At 43.7% G+C, this 17,128-nt stretch overlaps 1 protein-coding gene across 1 annotated transcript in view; it reads right to left on the bottom strand.

Moving 5' to 3' along the window:
* Positions 1-12,487: 12,487 nt before the first annotated feature.
* Positions 12,488-17,128, bottom strand: part of MUC13 (mucin 13, cell surface associated) — a gene marked incomplete at its 5' end in the record, with an annotated part of 31,363 nt that continues 26,722 nt past the window's right edge. Inside the window, 3 exons of the mRNA XM_059919981.1 lie at positions 12,488-12,660; positions 14,245-14,446; positions 16,629-16,713. Of these exons, the coding sequence (XP_059775964.1) occupies positions 14,245-14,446; positions 16,629-16,713 (287 nt within the window). The remainder of the gene's footprint in view (positions 12,661-14,244; positions 14,447-16,628; positions 16,714-17,128) is intronic.

Here is a 17,128-nt window from a genome sequence, read left to right as displayed (position 1 = left end):
TAAGGAGCGGGGGTGGGGAGCTTCCCCTAACAGCACGTGCAAAGGACCAGGTGGGCTTGGGCTGGGCCACGATGAGTGGGTTAAGACTGGAATGGTTAGGCAGCAGAAGAGGCAGCCTTCATGTACCAATAGAAGGAAATAATAGTAGGATGCCTAACACGTACAGTACAGAAAGCACACAGCTAGCCAGGCACTGAAATGTAAATACTTACCTTGTTAATTCAAGAAATCCTCCCCACAACCCTACTGTTATCCAGCTGAGAAAACTGAGGCACAAAGGGGTTAACTTGCCAGAAGTGACAGAGCTGGATTCATTGTCCAAAAGTTCAGAATGCCTCGACTGAAAACAGAAGCAGTAAGAAGTAAAGAGTAAAGTGATCTGAACTTTGCAGATCAGGAACCAGTTGGCGAGATGGCTCTGAGTGGGCCAGCAGTTCTAACTGCCCAGATTAGAGAGCTGCAGTTTAACTGTGCACTCCCACCCCACACTCTACCAGGGTGGTGCCCTAATGCCAGAGAAAATAAATTTATTCTTGTGGTATCGTGTGCATAGAGGCCAAGCTCCAACTTCCACTTGAAGGACAGTGTTTTATGCTTAAACTCCATGGAAATATCATCGTACTCTAAATATTCCCCATGTTTATTGTGATGTAAGAGTTATGCTTGTCCCCAAACATTTTCCAGTAAAATTTGTGCTGCAGGGGCTTCCCCGGGTTTATCTTGGGTCTTTCTGCCTCAGCAGAATGGCCTTGGGGCTACTTTTATCCAAGCTTGAGAGGCAATGATTATAAATAATGGGCAGCCAGTGAAAGAGTTTGAACTGCGAGGTGTCAGTGCCAAGTGGTGATTTTAAGATTTTTCTGGTAGGGATGTGATGGATGGATTAGATGCAAGGAAAGTTAAGTTGCAGAAACTGGGTAAATATTGCATTGATAAGTACAAAAAAAATCTTGCATTTATCAAGCATCCTCTAAGTTTAGGCCCTGTGTTGTCTGATCTGTGCATCACCTTCCCCAGCCCAACATGGCGCTTTACTGTTCAGACCCAACACACACCCCTGTTTACCTGGACTGCACCTGGAAAGTGCTGCAACCCAATCTGCCCTCCTCCTGTCCCACCTGGCAGTTTCCAACCTGCCCAGACCTGCCATAAACAGCTGAATCCCAAGTGATGACAACATTCTTCCACATTCCATTATCTCGGAACTAGGTTGGAGATGATAGACGGCTCTTCTAATTCCTCCCAAGCTTTTGTTTTCTGGTTTGTGGCTTTTTCTTGTCCAGTCATCCTTCATTCTTTGTACTAAGCTGGAGAGTGGAAGTGCCTTTTAAATGCTTTGACTTCCTCTGACTGGCAAAGTCAGCGTGCACTGATGGCCTCCGTCGGTGCTTCTCACAGCCGCTGGAACAGTTCCCTTTGTGGCTGCCTCTACAGCATCCCATTTCTGATCATTGCTGAGCTTCTGGGCCCAAAGGAGGCTGCTGGTTGCATTGAGTTTGCGTCTCAAGGTTTGAACACAGATAACCCAGAGGAATTTTATGTTTCTTATTAGTTTTAAAATAAAATGAATTCCTCAAAAAGTTAAATACAGAATTACCATATGATCCACAAACTCCATCTCCCAACTCCCAAAAGAATTGAAAGCAGGGCCTCAAACAGATGGTTATATACCCACGTTCATAGTGGCATTATTCACAGTCACCAAAAGGTGGAAATAACTCAAACATCCATCAACAGATGAATGGATAAATAAAATGCAGTATGTACATACAATGGAATATTATCCAGTCTTAAAAAGGAATTAAATACTGACACATGTTACAACACATATGAACCTTGAAAACATTATGCTAAGTGAAATAAGCAAGACACAAAAGGACAAATATTGTATGATTCTACTTGTATAAGCAAATTCATAGAGTCAGAAAGGATAAAAGAGGTTACCAGGGGCTGGACAGAGGGGCAAACTGGAAGTTATTAATTAATGGGTACAGAGTTTCAGTTTGGGATAATGGAAAAGTTCTGAAAATGGATCATGGTGATGTTTGCACAACATTGTGAGAATACTTAATGCCACTGACCTGTACACTTAAAAATTATTAAAATGGTAACTTTTGTTATGTGTATTTTACCATAATTTAAAAAAACTTGAAATCGGATTAGTTAAAACTTTTCTATTTCATAATTCAGATTTGCATGCTAATTCACTCCCACAGTGAGTCGCCATATTGTGCAATTCAATCTATAATCCAAGTCAAAAATATTTTACTGAGGGGCTTCCCTGGTGGCGCAGTGGTTGAGAATCTGCCTGCCAATGCAGGGCACACGGGTTCGAGCCCTGGTCTGGGAAGATCCCACATGTCGCGGAGCAACTATGCCCGTGAGCCACAACTACTGAGCCTGCACGTCTGGAGCCTGTGCTCCGCAACAAGAGAGGCCGCGATAGTGAGAGGCCCGCACATCGCGATGAAGAGTGGCCCCCGCTTGCCGCAACTAGAGAAAGCCCTCGCACAGAAACGAAGACCCAACACAGCCAAAGATAAAAATAATAAACAAATTAAAAAAAAAAAAAGATGTCATCTTTAAAAAAAAAGAAAATTGTCTGTAGAGCTTAGACCCAGAGGAGACTGCTAGAGTCTTTCTCTAAATGCCCCTTTTCCACTCTGGCAAAGCCATTACAATTTGTTTCTCTTTTCCTAGAAGTTATCTCACACCACCTAAAGGGCACAGATGCTTTTCCAGTTATTTAAATAAAAAGTACAATGAATGAAGACAAGTACACAGACACACACAGACACACTCACACATACATACTCCTTTTTAATCATATCTAGAGACTTCTAGCATAAATACCAGGAAACAAGGAGTGAGTAGGGAATGGGGAAGGAGCACAGAACAGGTATGGTCCATGCAGATGTGGCCTGGGAAGAAATGCCACAGAATGAGGGGGGTGTGATGGGATAGAAGGAAGTGAACACCATAGATGCTGGCAAGAATGGAGATATCTGAAGAGCAGAGGAAGCGGCGGGAACTTGGGAATGCTCTTGGAGGCTGAGCCAGCATTCTGCCTCGGCCACTTGAGTACCACTTTTTTTTAATCCTCCTTTTCACCTACAATCCCCTCTGTGCCAACCCCCACTTTCGTCTTGCCTTTCTCTTCTGCCTTGTCTTAGCTCTATCAGTGGTCCTTCAGACAACGCTGGAGCTAGGAATTCAACAGCTTTTCAAAAGGTAGGACAAGCTTCTGACCCTTACCCCTTTCTGGGGGCCAGGTTTGGAGGTGTGATGGGGGGGTGGAGGCTGAGCAGCTTGCTGAAGGACCAGGTCTACAGAAGTCAAGGGCCAAAAGCCCTGCAAAAAGCCTCCAGCCCAGGACCCAACTTTGGCCTGTTTACAGGGGCTACTGCACCTTTTGTAGACTATAGCTCTTCATATTTAATTGCTAGCAGAGGAAAACTATAAATCTGGACTCAGAAGAATTCAGTTCTGGTCCTCAGTGCTATCAACTAGCTGAGCAACCGTGCAATTACCTGCCCCGCTCTGGACCTCAGTTTGCTCAGCTGGAAAGCAAAGGATCTGGTCCATGCCAGAGCTGGCTCTATAATTACTTCTTGTGAACTCAAATGTGTTTGGCACTTGGCAGCAGGCTCTGGTTTACATAACCTGTTCTACCAACTAAAAATTGTCCTTCAAAAAACTACTGCCCTTTAATAGGATACAGGACTTGGTTGAACACATTCGCTATGTGGGAAGATTGTGAGGGCCTGTCTTGAGAGTATACTCTGAAAATGTCCATTTCACCTCCTTAAGGGATGTCCCAAGGAGCCCCCATCAGCTTCCTGGCTAATCTACTCTGATTATTTAATCATCAATCACAGCAAGTTCTTCATTCCATGTAACCCAAGTTCCTTCTTTGGTAGTTTCCGCTTCCCCAGCCTCACTGGAGATAGGCCATTATCTGCTCCAACATTTCAGAGACGATACAATAAAACATGATGCCTGCAGTACCCACCAGAGGTTCCTCCGAGGGTCAACTCAATATTCAGACTCACAAGCCTTCTAGAGGCCACACTTGGCTTTAAAAGTCAAGACAATGTAGGGAGGAACCACAGCTGGCCAGCCTGGCAGTATTGAGAGTTCATCTCATGGGAGCTCTGCTCTCAGTCCAGCATAGCAGTCAGCTCAGGTGCAGGAGCTAAGAGCCTCGTTGCTCAGGTGTAGGCCCCTCCCCAGCTTAGAAGCCATCATATTTTGTAATAACTCTTGGAGTAGAGTTTCCAGGTTCCTCACAAAGACAAGCACAGCTCAAAAAGTCCCCACACTCAGAGAGAATGGAGCCCAGCCAAGTATTTATAGCTCAGTCAGGTATTTACAGTACAAATCAATGCTGTAAAACATACCTCATTCTCCCCATTTGGACGCTGGGGCTTAGAGAAGGGATAAGTGATAGAGCCATGATCTCCTGACTCCAAGGTCCACAGTTCTTTCTGTTCTATCACAGCTGCCTCATTTTGAATGGAACTCTGATCTTCACTATGACTATGACATAGTCTTAATTCGAGTGTACTTAAAAGAAATATATATTAATATTTTCGAAAGTGCAATGTTATCTCATAATTGGGCTTATTTGTGATCATTTCAGAAAATATTTACATGCAGGTTAAATTAGCAAATACATCTGAAAATACCTGGCACACAGTAGGCATTCAATAACTATTTATTGAATCTGCCTTGTACTTCCTAAATTGGGTCCCCACCTGATTTCTTAGGGTGACAGCTTTGACCCACTATTCTTCTGAGCCATGTTATGTTATACAGGGTGGCCATCCAGGGGGACAGCGGACCTTTCATTACATGGAGCCCCATGCTTTATAGCTACCCTTGTAACATTCATCCCCAAACCACAATTAACAGCAAACACAGGGCCTTTTACCCTTAGGTCAATAGGCTGAAGTGTAGTTAGCTGTGGAGACCTGTGACTCCCCAGACTAGGGCACCCAAATCATGTTTTCCAAATGCAGCTGAAGGACAAAGCCAAGCCAGACCCAAAGCAGGATGCCTGCAAACTATAACTTGAGGTAGCTGGGCTCCCTCCTTCCAAAGAGACCAGGGAGGGCATTGCAATTGTCTCCACACAAGAAGGCAGGACTTGAGTGAATGCCTTATTAGGTATAGTTGTTCAGCCTTCTCTTCAGAAAAAGCAGGTAGGGCACATAGTTGGTATAACTGAAAGATCAGCACACCAGGAATCAGATGATTATGCAACACACAAGGCCCTTCAGAGCCTGGCCCCGACACCCACCCTCACAAACACATTCCCACCTTTGCACATCGTGTTTCTTCTCCATAGATGGTCATGTTCCTGCTCTTTCCAGCTAGTAAACTTGACTCCTCTTTCCATACCCAGCTCAAGCCTTCCAGAACTGATGTTCATAGAACGTTTTCCTCCATGTTCTCAAAGGGCTTGGTCCTTGCTCTATCAGATGAGTTGAATTTGAAATTACTTGCTTATGGCACAACTGACTCTCTGACTTAATTGAGAATTAAGAGAGTAGGCACTTAAGTATCTGTGGGATAAACAACAAGGTCCTACTGTATAGCATAGGGAACTATTAATATATTCAATATCCTGTAACAAACCATAATGGAAAAGAATATGAAAATGAATATATATGTATATGTATAACTGAATCACTTTGCTGTACAGCAGAAACTAACCCAACATTGTAAATCAACTATACTTCAATAAAATAAATTTTAAAAAAAGTATTTGTGGAATGCCTCATTTTTTAAACAAATATTTATTGAGTGTATACTCTGTGCTAGATACTGCTCTAGGTTAGGGATGGAATTGTGATATTTATGCAGAATCTTGAAGGGTGAGATAATGTTGTAAGGTAGAGGGAGGGAGAGGAACAGAGACGGGATAGCTGTTCACAAAGCACCCATTTCCTGGTCTTCCTGGACATGGAGCTCTCCTATATTCCTCTGTCTCCCTGGGTGTGTTGGGTGTAGTTATGTGACTACGTTCTAAGCCAATGTGATGTGGGAAAAAATGAGAGGTATTAACACCAGACCTGACCCATAAAAATCTCTCTTGCATGATCCTCCATGCTTTTTCCCTTTCCAGTAGATTGATGCAGATGAGTACAGTGTGACCTTGGGAAACATGTTCAAAATGAGGAAGCCGTAGCAGGAAGGAGCCTGGATCACCACTTAGAGGAGAGCAGAGGGCTCATGAGGAGCACCCAGGAGCAAGAATAGACGTCTCTGGACTATAATGCAGTCCACTGTCCAAATGTCTACTTGTGTTGACCCTTTTGAGGTGTGCGTTTTGTTTTAAGCTTGAGACTTAGAATAATAACAATAGAAAATTTTAAAAGATTAGTTTAAAATGATAGACATTCTATTATGGAATAAGAATTACGTACAATTTAGAGGGTATTGTATAAGTTAATTCCTCTCAAGAAAATGGTAAAGCTGGTTAGTTAGGACTGGCTAAGAGAGGCTTTCTGTTATGGACTAAGCTTAAAAAAAAAAAAATACTTCAGAGGTGTCATTACAAATAGACATTTGGACAATCGACCCTATTATAATCCAGAGACTTCTCCTCTTGTTTTGCCCTAAATCTATTCTTTGCTTCCATAGTCCAGGATATTCCTTGCTCGAGGATGTTACTTCACTGAAATAGGGCCTTCACTCTTTCTTGTTTTGTTGAGGACCTTCTACATACCAGAGAAATAAGACAGAGGGTTTTTCTCCAGAAGCTCAGGAGCAGAGAAGGACTGGCTGATAAAGGTGGTACTAAGCAGGGGTGGGGGTTGGAGGTGTTCAGTGTCAACCCAGCAGGGCCTTGGACCCTGTCAGGAGGTTATTGTTTCCAGCATAAGGAAAGAAGCCTCAAAGATTCCTCTGTCACCACATATGGGCAGGATACCACAGCTGGGCCGAGAGAGAATGGAGAGACTTTTCATTAGAGAGAAACTGGAGGCCCCACACCCAAACAGAGAGGGAAGCCACAGCCACAGCTGGGGCCATCAGTAATGCACAGCAGGCATTTTGCAGATGATTTTAGATGAATTACTTTAACGGAGAGAATATGTTCTGAAATCTGAACAATTACATAAGGACAGAATTTTTCATTTTTGGTAATAAAGGCCCATTAAGCTATACACTCCAGGAAGATCTGTTTGTATCTGGCCCCAGGCCTAGTAAATATAGGACACTCTCAGTTTCAAATATACGTCTCATAGTCTCTACGAACCATTGAAATATCCTACATATGTTAATATTTTGGCATTAAATGACAGAGAGCTGTGCTAATTACTACCCACAAAACTTTGGGCAAGTTTCTTGCCTCTATCTCCCCAACTATTGAACAAGGGTAATAAGAGTATTACTTCACAATTATTGTGAGAATGAAAGGAAGAATTGTGCCTGGCCTATGTTAAATACTCCATAATATATTGACTATTATTATTGTTGTTTTTTCAAACTGGCTCTCATCTGGAAGCAGGAGAGAATTCTTTTATTAGACCACATGTTCTGATTGTGGGCTCAGAAAATGTTACTGAGCCTGCAGGAATAATGAAGCCGTTGATGGTTTGCTCCAAGCTTTGTCTTTGAATAAAAGTGCACACATGTCACAACCTGGAGGTTGAAGAAAAGTTCCCCATACAGTGCTCCAGGGCTCTTCCCAACCTCATTCTCTAAAAAATCCAGCCAGACCTTGCTCACCTCATAAAAGCTGATGAAAGACAGAAATCTCCCACTGTTGGCATTTTTTTTTAAAACCTAAAATGATGAATTTTTCAATGCAAATTGATTTATCTTCTTTTTTATTTTGGAAAGCCATTAAATAAAACATTGATTATCTGAATAATTGTACCAAATTTTATGCATCATTAAGATGACATTAACATTACTTCAATTCTTAAGTTATTATAGGACCACTGGAAAGAAACAATGTATGATTCTAATGATCCAGTAAAAATTATGCAAATGTGCAACAAGAGTGAACTGATAACATTCATGTTTCCCTGGCACAAGAGAAGGAATGAAGAGACCAAGAAAAAGTCAAGGGGGAATTGTTTAGAATTGTTGCATTAAAAGTGAATGATTTCCAACAAGGCTTTTAAAACAACTGTCCCACCGGAAGTTGGGTTTTTGCAAGCCATAGGAGACAGCACCACCTACTGGCTGCAGAATTTGCCCAGCAGCTAGGAAGAAGGAAGAGGGTGGTGGGTAGTTCAGGGGTAAAATTGCCCCAAAGATTTAAGTTTCAAGCTGTTTTGGTGTTGATGCCACCTGGACGATTGACCTCCTCCTCCATAAGGAAGCTCAGAGACCACTGAAGCTTCTTATGCATAATAGATTCCTGGTTTCTAGAATCTCTGGGGAAGGAATGGGAAATGATGTGATCTGGGGTTTGACCTCAAGGAGCCAAACCGCTGGTCGAGAGTAGTGATTCTCAAACTCCCCTGCACATTCGAATCACTTGCGGAGCTTAACCCAGCCGGATGCTCTAGACCAATGAAGTGCTCTGGGATGGGACCCAGGCATCAGTGATTTTTAAATCTTCTCCAGTGACTCCAGTGTACAGCCGAGACCTGCTGCTGTCGGGGCAATGGTCCATCCCCAGCTGGTTTTACCCAACACTGACCTCAGAGAGCCTTCAGGCTGAAGCAGAGATCAGCAGAATATGTATGTGCTCCTGTGCTGTCTGAGGGCAGTGATCAGAGGATGCCTCCCTCAAGGTCAGAGAGGCTCCTGCAGGAGTGTCCACACCCCACTTAAAAAAAAAACAAAAACAGCTCAATTGAGGTATATATACAATAAACTGTACATATGTAACGTTTGTAATTTAAGTTTTGCTATACCCGTGGTAACCTTCACCACCATCAAGATAATGAACATACCCTTCATGATTGAGCTGGAAGAGTCCCGCTTTATACTGTTTCGTAACTATTTAATATTCTATGCCAGCCATTGTGCTGGGTGAGAAGGAAACACAGACTTACCATGCAGGACCTCTTTACCAGGGAAATGAGTTCCAGGACCCGGCTGACATGAGAGAGGCGATACTTCTGCTTGAGAGGGCTGTGTGGAGAAGGGGAGGATTCAAAAAAGCTGGTCAGAAGAGATGGTGTTTTAGCTGATCTAGACAGTTGGAGATGTTTATTAGGCAGTTGAAGGAAAGGGGCATTTCAAGTGCAGGGCACAGCACAGGCAAAAAAATGGAGGTAGTATAAAATAGATAACTAATAAGAACCTGCTGTATAAAAAAAATAAAATAAAATGAATTCAAAAATTCAGAAAAAAATGGCAGTAGGAGGAGGTGGCATGTTTAGGGAACAGCAGGTATGCCAGTGTTAGTGCACTGCGGGGGGTGGGGGGATGGGGACGGGGGAGGAGAGGCAACTCTGGAGCACTTGAGCCACAAGGAGTCTGGCTTGAATCTCTGAGCTTGATTCTCTCAGTGGAGAACCCCTGAGAGCCTTAAGCAAGGGAGTGTCATGATCAGATTCATATCTTAGAAAGTTCATTCTGACAGCCCTCCAAGGTTGCAGGACAGTCAGTTAGAAAACCTTTGCAAAGGTCTCAGTGAGCGGAAGCAAATGAATTACACGTCCTATTATGTAAGATCAAAAGCAACTTTGGAGGCAAAAGCCATTTTCATAAATATTACACATATACATATTTGGAGCATTATTTTTATTCAAACAATAGCAATGAAATTCTCCCAAGAATGGATGTACTCTGGTCCATGAAGCCCAGAGTTTTGTATGGCCCAGGACCTTTGAGAAGTGACGGAAACTGACATGGTGTAGTGCAGAGGGGCACGAGAGAGGAGGGACTCTTTAGAAAAGAGGTTCAGGGACTTCCCTGGAGGCACAGTGGATAAGACACTGCGCTCCCAATACAGGGGGCCCGGGTTTGATCCCTGGTCAGGGAACTAGATCCCACAGGCATGCTGCAACTAAAAGTTCGCATGCCACAACTAAGGAGCCAGTGAGCCGCAACTAAGGAGCCCACAAGCCGCAACTAAGGAACCCACCTGCCGCAACTAAGGAGCCCACCTGCTGCAACTAAGACCCGGTGCAACCAAATAAATAAATAAATAAATATTTTTTTTAAAAAAAGAAAGAAAAAAGAAAAGAGGTTCAAATAGCCTACTTTTAGCGCTAAATCCAGAATCATCTTCAAATGTAAAGAAGGTAACATGCAGGTCAGAACTAGAGTCTGTGATGTCAAGTTACAGTGGTCAGCCAATTTTAAGTTATGTCTTCATTAATTCTGTTAAACTATTGATTGCTGACTAATATTTTTACTGTGGGCATTAATAGGTCATACGAGTTTCTTTTATTACGTTCACCAGCTAGCCTTGAGAACACAAGAGTAATCACAAGCTGTATCAGTGAGGATGCTCTCACCTGCAAAAACAGAAGCAACTACTCAAACTGTCCTAACAGTAAAGTCCAGAGCCTTCAGGGATGGTCTGATCAGAGCACCAGCTCCATTTTTCCATGGTTCTCTCAGCCTTGCCCTCCTCTATGTGTCAGCTCCGCAAAACTGAAGCAGTTCGAGGCCTCACATCCTCAACCCCACTCTCCAGAACAACGAGTTTCTCCTCCTCCAAGCCTCCTACCAACATTTGAGATTTATTCTAATCGTATCCACTTGTGCCATGTGCTTGCTAAGTCAATCACTGTGGCAAGAGGGCATGGGATTCCACTGATTGGCTTGGGCCAACCAAGGCCTACATTTGGAGCTAGGGGTTGGATCAATCCCACCCAAAATGCTTGGTTGCTTCATAATGGAAGAGTTGTGTGATATGCATGGGGAAGCAGCCAAAAATGTCTATTCCATGATAAAAAAAAATTACCTTGGGTAATCCAACAGCCCCCAATGAGCAGATGTTAATCAATTCGGTTTACCATGTGTCATGTTTGCTATTGAAAGTGAAATTTAACTGCTACGTGCATCACCCAAAGTTCCAAACACAAGGGAGGACACCATCTATTAAAGACACTTTATTTGTTACTGTTTATAGTTAACAGTCAAGAACAAATAATAATAATAACAACAAATAACAATAACTTGCAAAAGACCAGATATTAGACATAAACAAGGATACTACTAACATTAAAGAAAGCTGTGCTGGAGGTGCTGCCCCCATTCTTGGCTGTGTGTGTGTCAGTGACCACGGCTAAGGCTCTGTCCCCAGGGAAGGCTGAGGTTTTGGTGGAATACCTCTGGAGTCTGTATCACGAGGCTGAACATTTGGATCCAGAGCACAAGCTCCCTCTCTCCCCATCAGCCAGTCAGAATGTCTACAATTTCAAAGTGACTTCAAGCTCTTGCTCTGGGGGGTTTGTCTTCACATCCTCTCCTAGCTTCTAAATCTTGGGTAGGGCATGAGTTAGAGGAAATGCCCATTTGCTCATTGAGGGTGAAGGTGGGCCCTGGGAACCTTCTCCCTTACTCAGCCTACCAGCCCAGCTTCCTTCTACCTCTGTTCCTCCTACTCCTGGTCACATTTGTCCCCACTGACTCCCCTACCTACCAGCATTTCAAAACCTCTAGAATGTACCCCCGCAGAGGACATTTCTAGTTCAGGCCTTCCAGTTGACATTAAGAAGGCCCTGGGTTGCCAGTGACTGCTCCCAAAAAGCTAAGAGACCTGTCTCTTTTTATCTGTCCTCTTGATTTGAGCCCAGGTCACAAGCTCCTGGCAGTTCAAGGGTAATGAAATCCCTACATTTGAGGAAAAGAAGCAGCTTCCCTGTTTTTTTTTCTTTTTTTTAAATACCATTCTTTTGACATAAAGTGTAACACACCACTTCTTTTTTTTTTTAATTTATTTATTTTTTATTTTCATTTTTGGCTGTGTTGGGTCTCCGTTGCTGTGCGCAGGCTTTCTCTAGTTGCAGTGAGCGGGGGCCACTCTTCGCTGCGGTGCGCGGGCTTCTCATTGCGGTGGCTTCTCTCGTTGAGGAGCATGGGCTCTAGGCGCGCGGGCTTCAGTAGTTGTGGCGCACGGGCTTAGTTGCTCCGCAGCATGTGGGATCTTCCCGGGCCAGGGCTTGAACCCGTGTCCCCTGCATTGGCAGGCGGATTCTTAACCACTGCGCCACCAGGGAAGCCCCAGCTTCCCTGTTTTAACTTGCCAGAGAATGAACCTGAGCATCTTCAAGGATGGTATCTCCTCCCATCTCCTGGGACGTCCACAGCTGATATGTAAGAGTCTCCCAGAATACGTCAATTATCTACAGGGTATCAACTCAAAGCAACAGTCTTCTAGACTCTTTCAGGAGTGAAAAATCCTGGGGAGCTTCCCTCTAGATAGATAGAATGATTACTGTTGCACAGCCAGGAAAAACAAAGCTAACCATTGTACTGATTGGAGTAAATCAACTATCTTAAGTATAGATGCTTACTAATAGCATCTATGTGCATTTAATTTCATAGGTACTTAGTTAGCAAACAAGCTGTATTCATTGCAAACAGTCACAACTCCCATTCAGAGAGGCTGGATGGAAGGGAAATACCAAAGGCCAGATCTTCATGGCTGCTCCCTTCTCCATCAGTCTTTGAAACACTCAAAATAAAAGCTCATATGTTGGGTTGAGGGGTGGATGGTTCCTAATTTTTACCGTTCTAGACAAAACGAGAGAGAGAGAAAGAGAGGGGGAAAAACTCTTAGAAAAGAAGTATTCCAACAGAAACATATGAGAAAATTTAGATTCATAAATGATTAACATTACTGTAATTAACACAATTTGAGTACTATTATTCAAATTAGAACCCATCGTGCTGTGTTCTTTATGCATTTTGACTTATTTGATCTTTACCCTCTGAGGTAGGCTTCATTTTAACCATTTCACAGATGAGAAAACAAACCCAGAGAAGTCAAATAACTTGTCTGAGATCACACAGCTCGTAGCAGGAAGGGCCAGGCTGTGAACACAGGTCTGTCCGATTCTAAATCCCATGCCTGCTCAGCCACTAAAGAGCTTTCTTCAGAGGTTATACTTGAAGTAAGGGCTCCACTGTGGGGAAAGGGAGGTTTGAAATGAGTTCCATGGTTAAGGTTCACCTCAGGTAGGACCAAAGGGAGGTCCACTCTCGGCTCTTGCCGGCTAGACCCTGTGTCCGACCCTACATGGCGCATTCTGTGCAAGTCATCCCTTCGTGCATGCATGGAACACTTAGATTCCATGACTGAAGGAAACTTGATATGTAAAATCAACCGTGGGATTTCAAACGAAAAATAAGTCAGATTTTCCCAGAATATTCAAAGTGCGTTAAGATCCGCAAAGGATGACCCGCTCACCTGGGCCGCCTGCAGAAGCAAAGCTCGCACACAGGGAGTGGGGATACTGTTCTCCCCTTCCCCGGCCCCTCTACCACCCTCCCGGGTCCCCCTTCTCTTTCAGCCTCTTTATTTTTCTTCTCTCCTGGGGATACCTCACCTCTCCTTCTTTCCCTTTCTCCCCACTCTTCCTCTTTTAAACAAGTCATTTCTCTCCTTTCCTCTCTTCTTCCCCCTCTCTCTTCTCTGGCCACTTTTCCTCTTCCTTCTGTCTTGTCACTCCTCCCCGAGGGAGTCCTCTCTGACAGGCTTTCTCCTTTCAGCATTTCATTCGGTCACACTGAGCAATGCCAGCTACGATTCTCCAAAACAAATCTAACAAGGACAAGCTACTTGCCTTGAAAGTCCTCCCAAGGGAAAGAAAATATTATCAGCCTCACTTGCCTTGTCGCTTTAGAAATTGATCGGGTGGCCTTGTGGTCTGGGGCGGGGCGGGGAGGAAAGGAGAGATTTGCCTTCATGTGGGCTGGCTGGAAAGGATCCATGTAAACAGAACCATGTTTACATCCAACAGTCCTCCCCAGGCCTGACCTAGGTCCTAGGCCCTTCAGTAGTCTGGGAATTGTCATCACAACCACTGGAGTTGTATCCCAAGAAACATATAATTTAAGGAGACCTTAAGGGCATCTGAATTAAGCTTCCTTTTTTATAGCTGAGGAAATAGATGAATAGAGAAATTAAGTGGTGTGTCTAAAGTCACATAGATGGTCAGTGTTAGGGACCAAGTGGTGGCTATTTTCAATAGCTTTCGATTAAAAAAAAAAGTCTACTGGGCAGCCAGGGCTGCTGATGATACAACAGTCAGGTCCCAAGTCGGCCCTGGGAAATTTCACTCTGCAAAGGCAAACAGAAAGCATGCAAAGACTCACCTAATAGTCTGCGCGGGGTAGACCACCCTGGACTATGTAGGGATTCTGTGGCTGACTCTCTTTGGGTAGGTTCACCCTGATCTTAGGGAAGATGCTCCCATCTGCTCCTAGATTGCTAAAGCCGGTCTCCCGCAGTTTCAGATTTCGAAAATCGTTCTCAATCAAGTTCTCTTCTTCCACATTCCTGCTTTTGTTCTTTGATCTGTAATCAGTAACAGGAATTAGGATCTGACAATGGCGGCAAGTTCCTTGAAGCAAATGTTAATATTCTTTCTTCAAAATGTTTTAAATTTTTGAAATAATTTCAAATTTACATGTAAGTTACCAAAAAAAAAAAAAAAATTACACAGAGCTCCCATACATCTATCACCCAGATTCCCCGACTGTTAACATTTCTGAACCATTTAAGAATAAGCTGCAGACCTGATGTCCATTACTGGTAATACTTCATTACTTCATTCAGTGTAGATTCCCTAAGTCTCCTCATAAGCTCCATGTAACCATCAAAACCAGAACGTTAACCCTGATCCAACATTACCATCTAATTCCTCCAGTCCCATTTACATTTTGCTAATAATGTTAGAATTTTTCAGTGTGCCTTTGCATTATTTATGGAAATGATAATAAAAGTCAAAGAAAAAGATGATCTGTGATACAATTTTTCATTCAGGCAAAGTCAATGTCTACAGAAGCACCTCAGTGAATAAAATGAGTTCAAGGCATAAAGGTCTTAAGGAGAAATAGGAGTTTCCCAGGTTGTTCTGTGGGCCCTCAAGGACCTCAAGTGTAAGCATTCAAAGCCAAGTGGGAGGACTTGCAGGTGAGGGAGGCACCTGTCCCCCAATTAACTCTGATCATGACCCTTCTCTCCTTCTGGCCTGCAGCGACAGTCCTGCCCTGTTAGAATATGGGTAGTGGGGCCAGAGGCATCCATTATGGCCACAGGGCAGTTCTGGGGTGACTTTCAGACACTGGAATGTCAGAAAGGAAGACCCACTCACCTGGTGACCCTGATGGTCAGCGCAGCCCGCCACTGAGTTCCTGCCCTGTGACAGCACTCCTATCTAAGGTAACTGACAAGAGGCTTCCTTCCCTTTGGAATGGGCAAGAAATTATAATTCTTGGAGAGCTCCCAAGAGTCATGAATCTGTGGCTGAGCAAAGAGCAAACGGGGCTCTGCAGCAGGAAGGGGAACTGAGAACCGAGGCTCTCAAGGGGCACAAGCTCTATCACAGTCCCTGAGGACCCTGGAGACTGGGGTGGTGAGCCGGTCCACTGTGGAGGAAGCAGCCTTGCTCCAGAGTCGAATGTCCTGTCCCCCATACCCCCACCCCTGGAAAAGGGGAAGTCGTGTTCTCAGTTCCCAGCTTGGCATCCTTATAATCAAGTCTCTGGGGAAGAGTTAATATCAAAATGGAGTAAAAGAAGAAAAAAAAAGAAACAAAATATTTTAGAAATGTAAACTCTATCCTCTCACATTACAGTGCAAAAAAACCTATTTTGCCAAAATATAAGATATTAGCTAAAGGTAATTTTCAAAAAGTAGCTTTTTTAAAAATCAGAGTGGTTCCTCACTTGGCACATTTAGAATAGAATAGATGATAGTATTCCATCTCTATTAATGGAGGGAACTTTATCTAAATGTTTGTAGAATAAATGAATGGACCCTACTTAAGTTTTTAAGAAGGGCACTTAAGGCACAAGCTGAGAAAAGGCCATGCAGAGATAACGTTTCTACTTAAAACCCAGGCGGCTCAGTTGAGGTGGACGTTAGGCTACTTGCAGCGAGGTCCTGGGCAGGGGAGTGACTTAATGAAAATTATATTTGACAACATCAATGGAGTTAAATACTGCTAACAAAAGAGTGTTTTGTTTTGTTTTGTTTTTGAGCAGATAAAGGTTTATTGCAGGTCCAAGCAAGGAGAATGGGTGGCTTGTGCTCAAAAAAAACCCCTGAACTCCCAAAAGAGTTTTTAATGACATCAGAAAATGGTTGCTATGTCACTTTATAGTATTAAGCAAAAAAAAAAAACCTCAACAAAAAAATTTTAAAGCACAAAAGATACTAAATTACATATATAACATCATTTTAAAAAGTAGCAAAAAACCTGGAAGGATGTATGCCAAAATGTTGGTTGCTTCAGGGTGGTGGGTTTTGTGGGTGACTTTTTAGTCTGCTCCTTTACACATTTTCTATTTTCTTCAGTGATCATGTGTAGCTTATAGAATCAGAAGAAAATTCAGGTAAGACAAAAAGGGCAATGGTATTAGAGAGGCCTCGCCCTATTTTTCTTCTCTTGCCCAGGAAAGGCTGGGCGTGTTTGGAAATCAGAGTGTAATGCCAGTGGCACTGTGCCCCAGGAAAGGGACACTTCACCCCGTACCTCACTGAGAAGATGAGTGCAATCACCATGCCGAGAATGAGGATGCCAGCAATGGTGCCCACGATCGTGAGGATCAGCTGAAATGCTGAAAGGGAAAAGAGAAGAGTAGGAACGGCTTCCCCCAAGCAGACTCCCACTGTCTACTGCACAGGTATGTGTGTTCCCAGTGGTTCCTGGCCAAGAGGACAATTGGGCTCTGGTTTCTGACCCTCTTCCAGGACCAGGATGGATGGGTGGCTCACCTCCTTTAGCCCTCTGTCTGCCCACCCCCAACTGTGTCTTCAGAACCCAATCAAAAGAGACAACCTTGCCAGATAAAAGAAGTCCATAGCACAGAGGAGGCCATGGTGGCAGAACCTTCCTGGGCTTTGTGGGGGGTGAGATCCCATCAGAGGTCCACACTACCTCCTTACCTCTGCTGCCTTTGCCTGCCTGCCATAACGGACTTTGCTGATAAACTAGGGGAACTAGGTTGGAGTTAAATTTGTCACTAACAGAGG

This window comes from Balaenoptera ricei, chromosome 4, assembly GCF_028023285.1.
Source record: "Balaenoptera ricei isolate mBalRic1 chromosome 4, mBalRic1.hap2, whole genome shotgun sequence".
NCBI lineage: Eukaryota > Metazoa > Chordata > Mammalia > Artiodactyla > Balaenopteridae > Balaenoptera > Balaenoptera ricei.
Note: the sequence above shows the minus strand (reverse complement) of the source record. Positions and strands in the feature narration are given on the sequence as shown.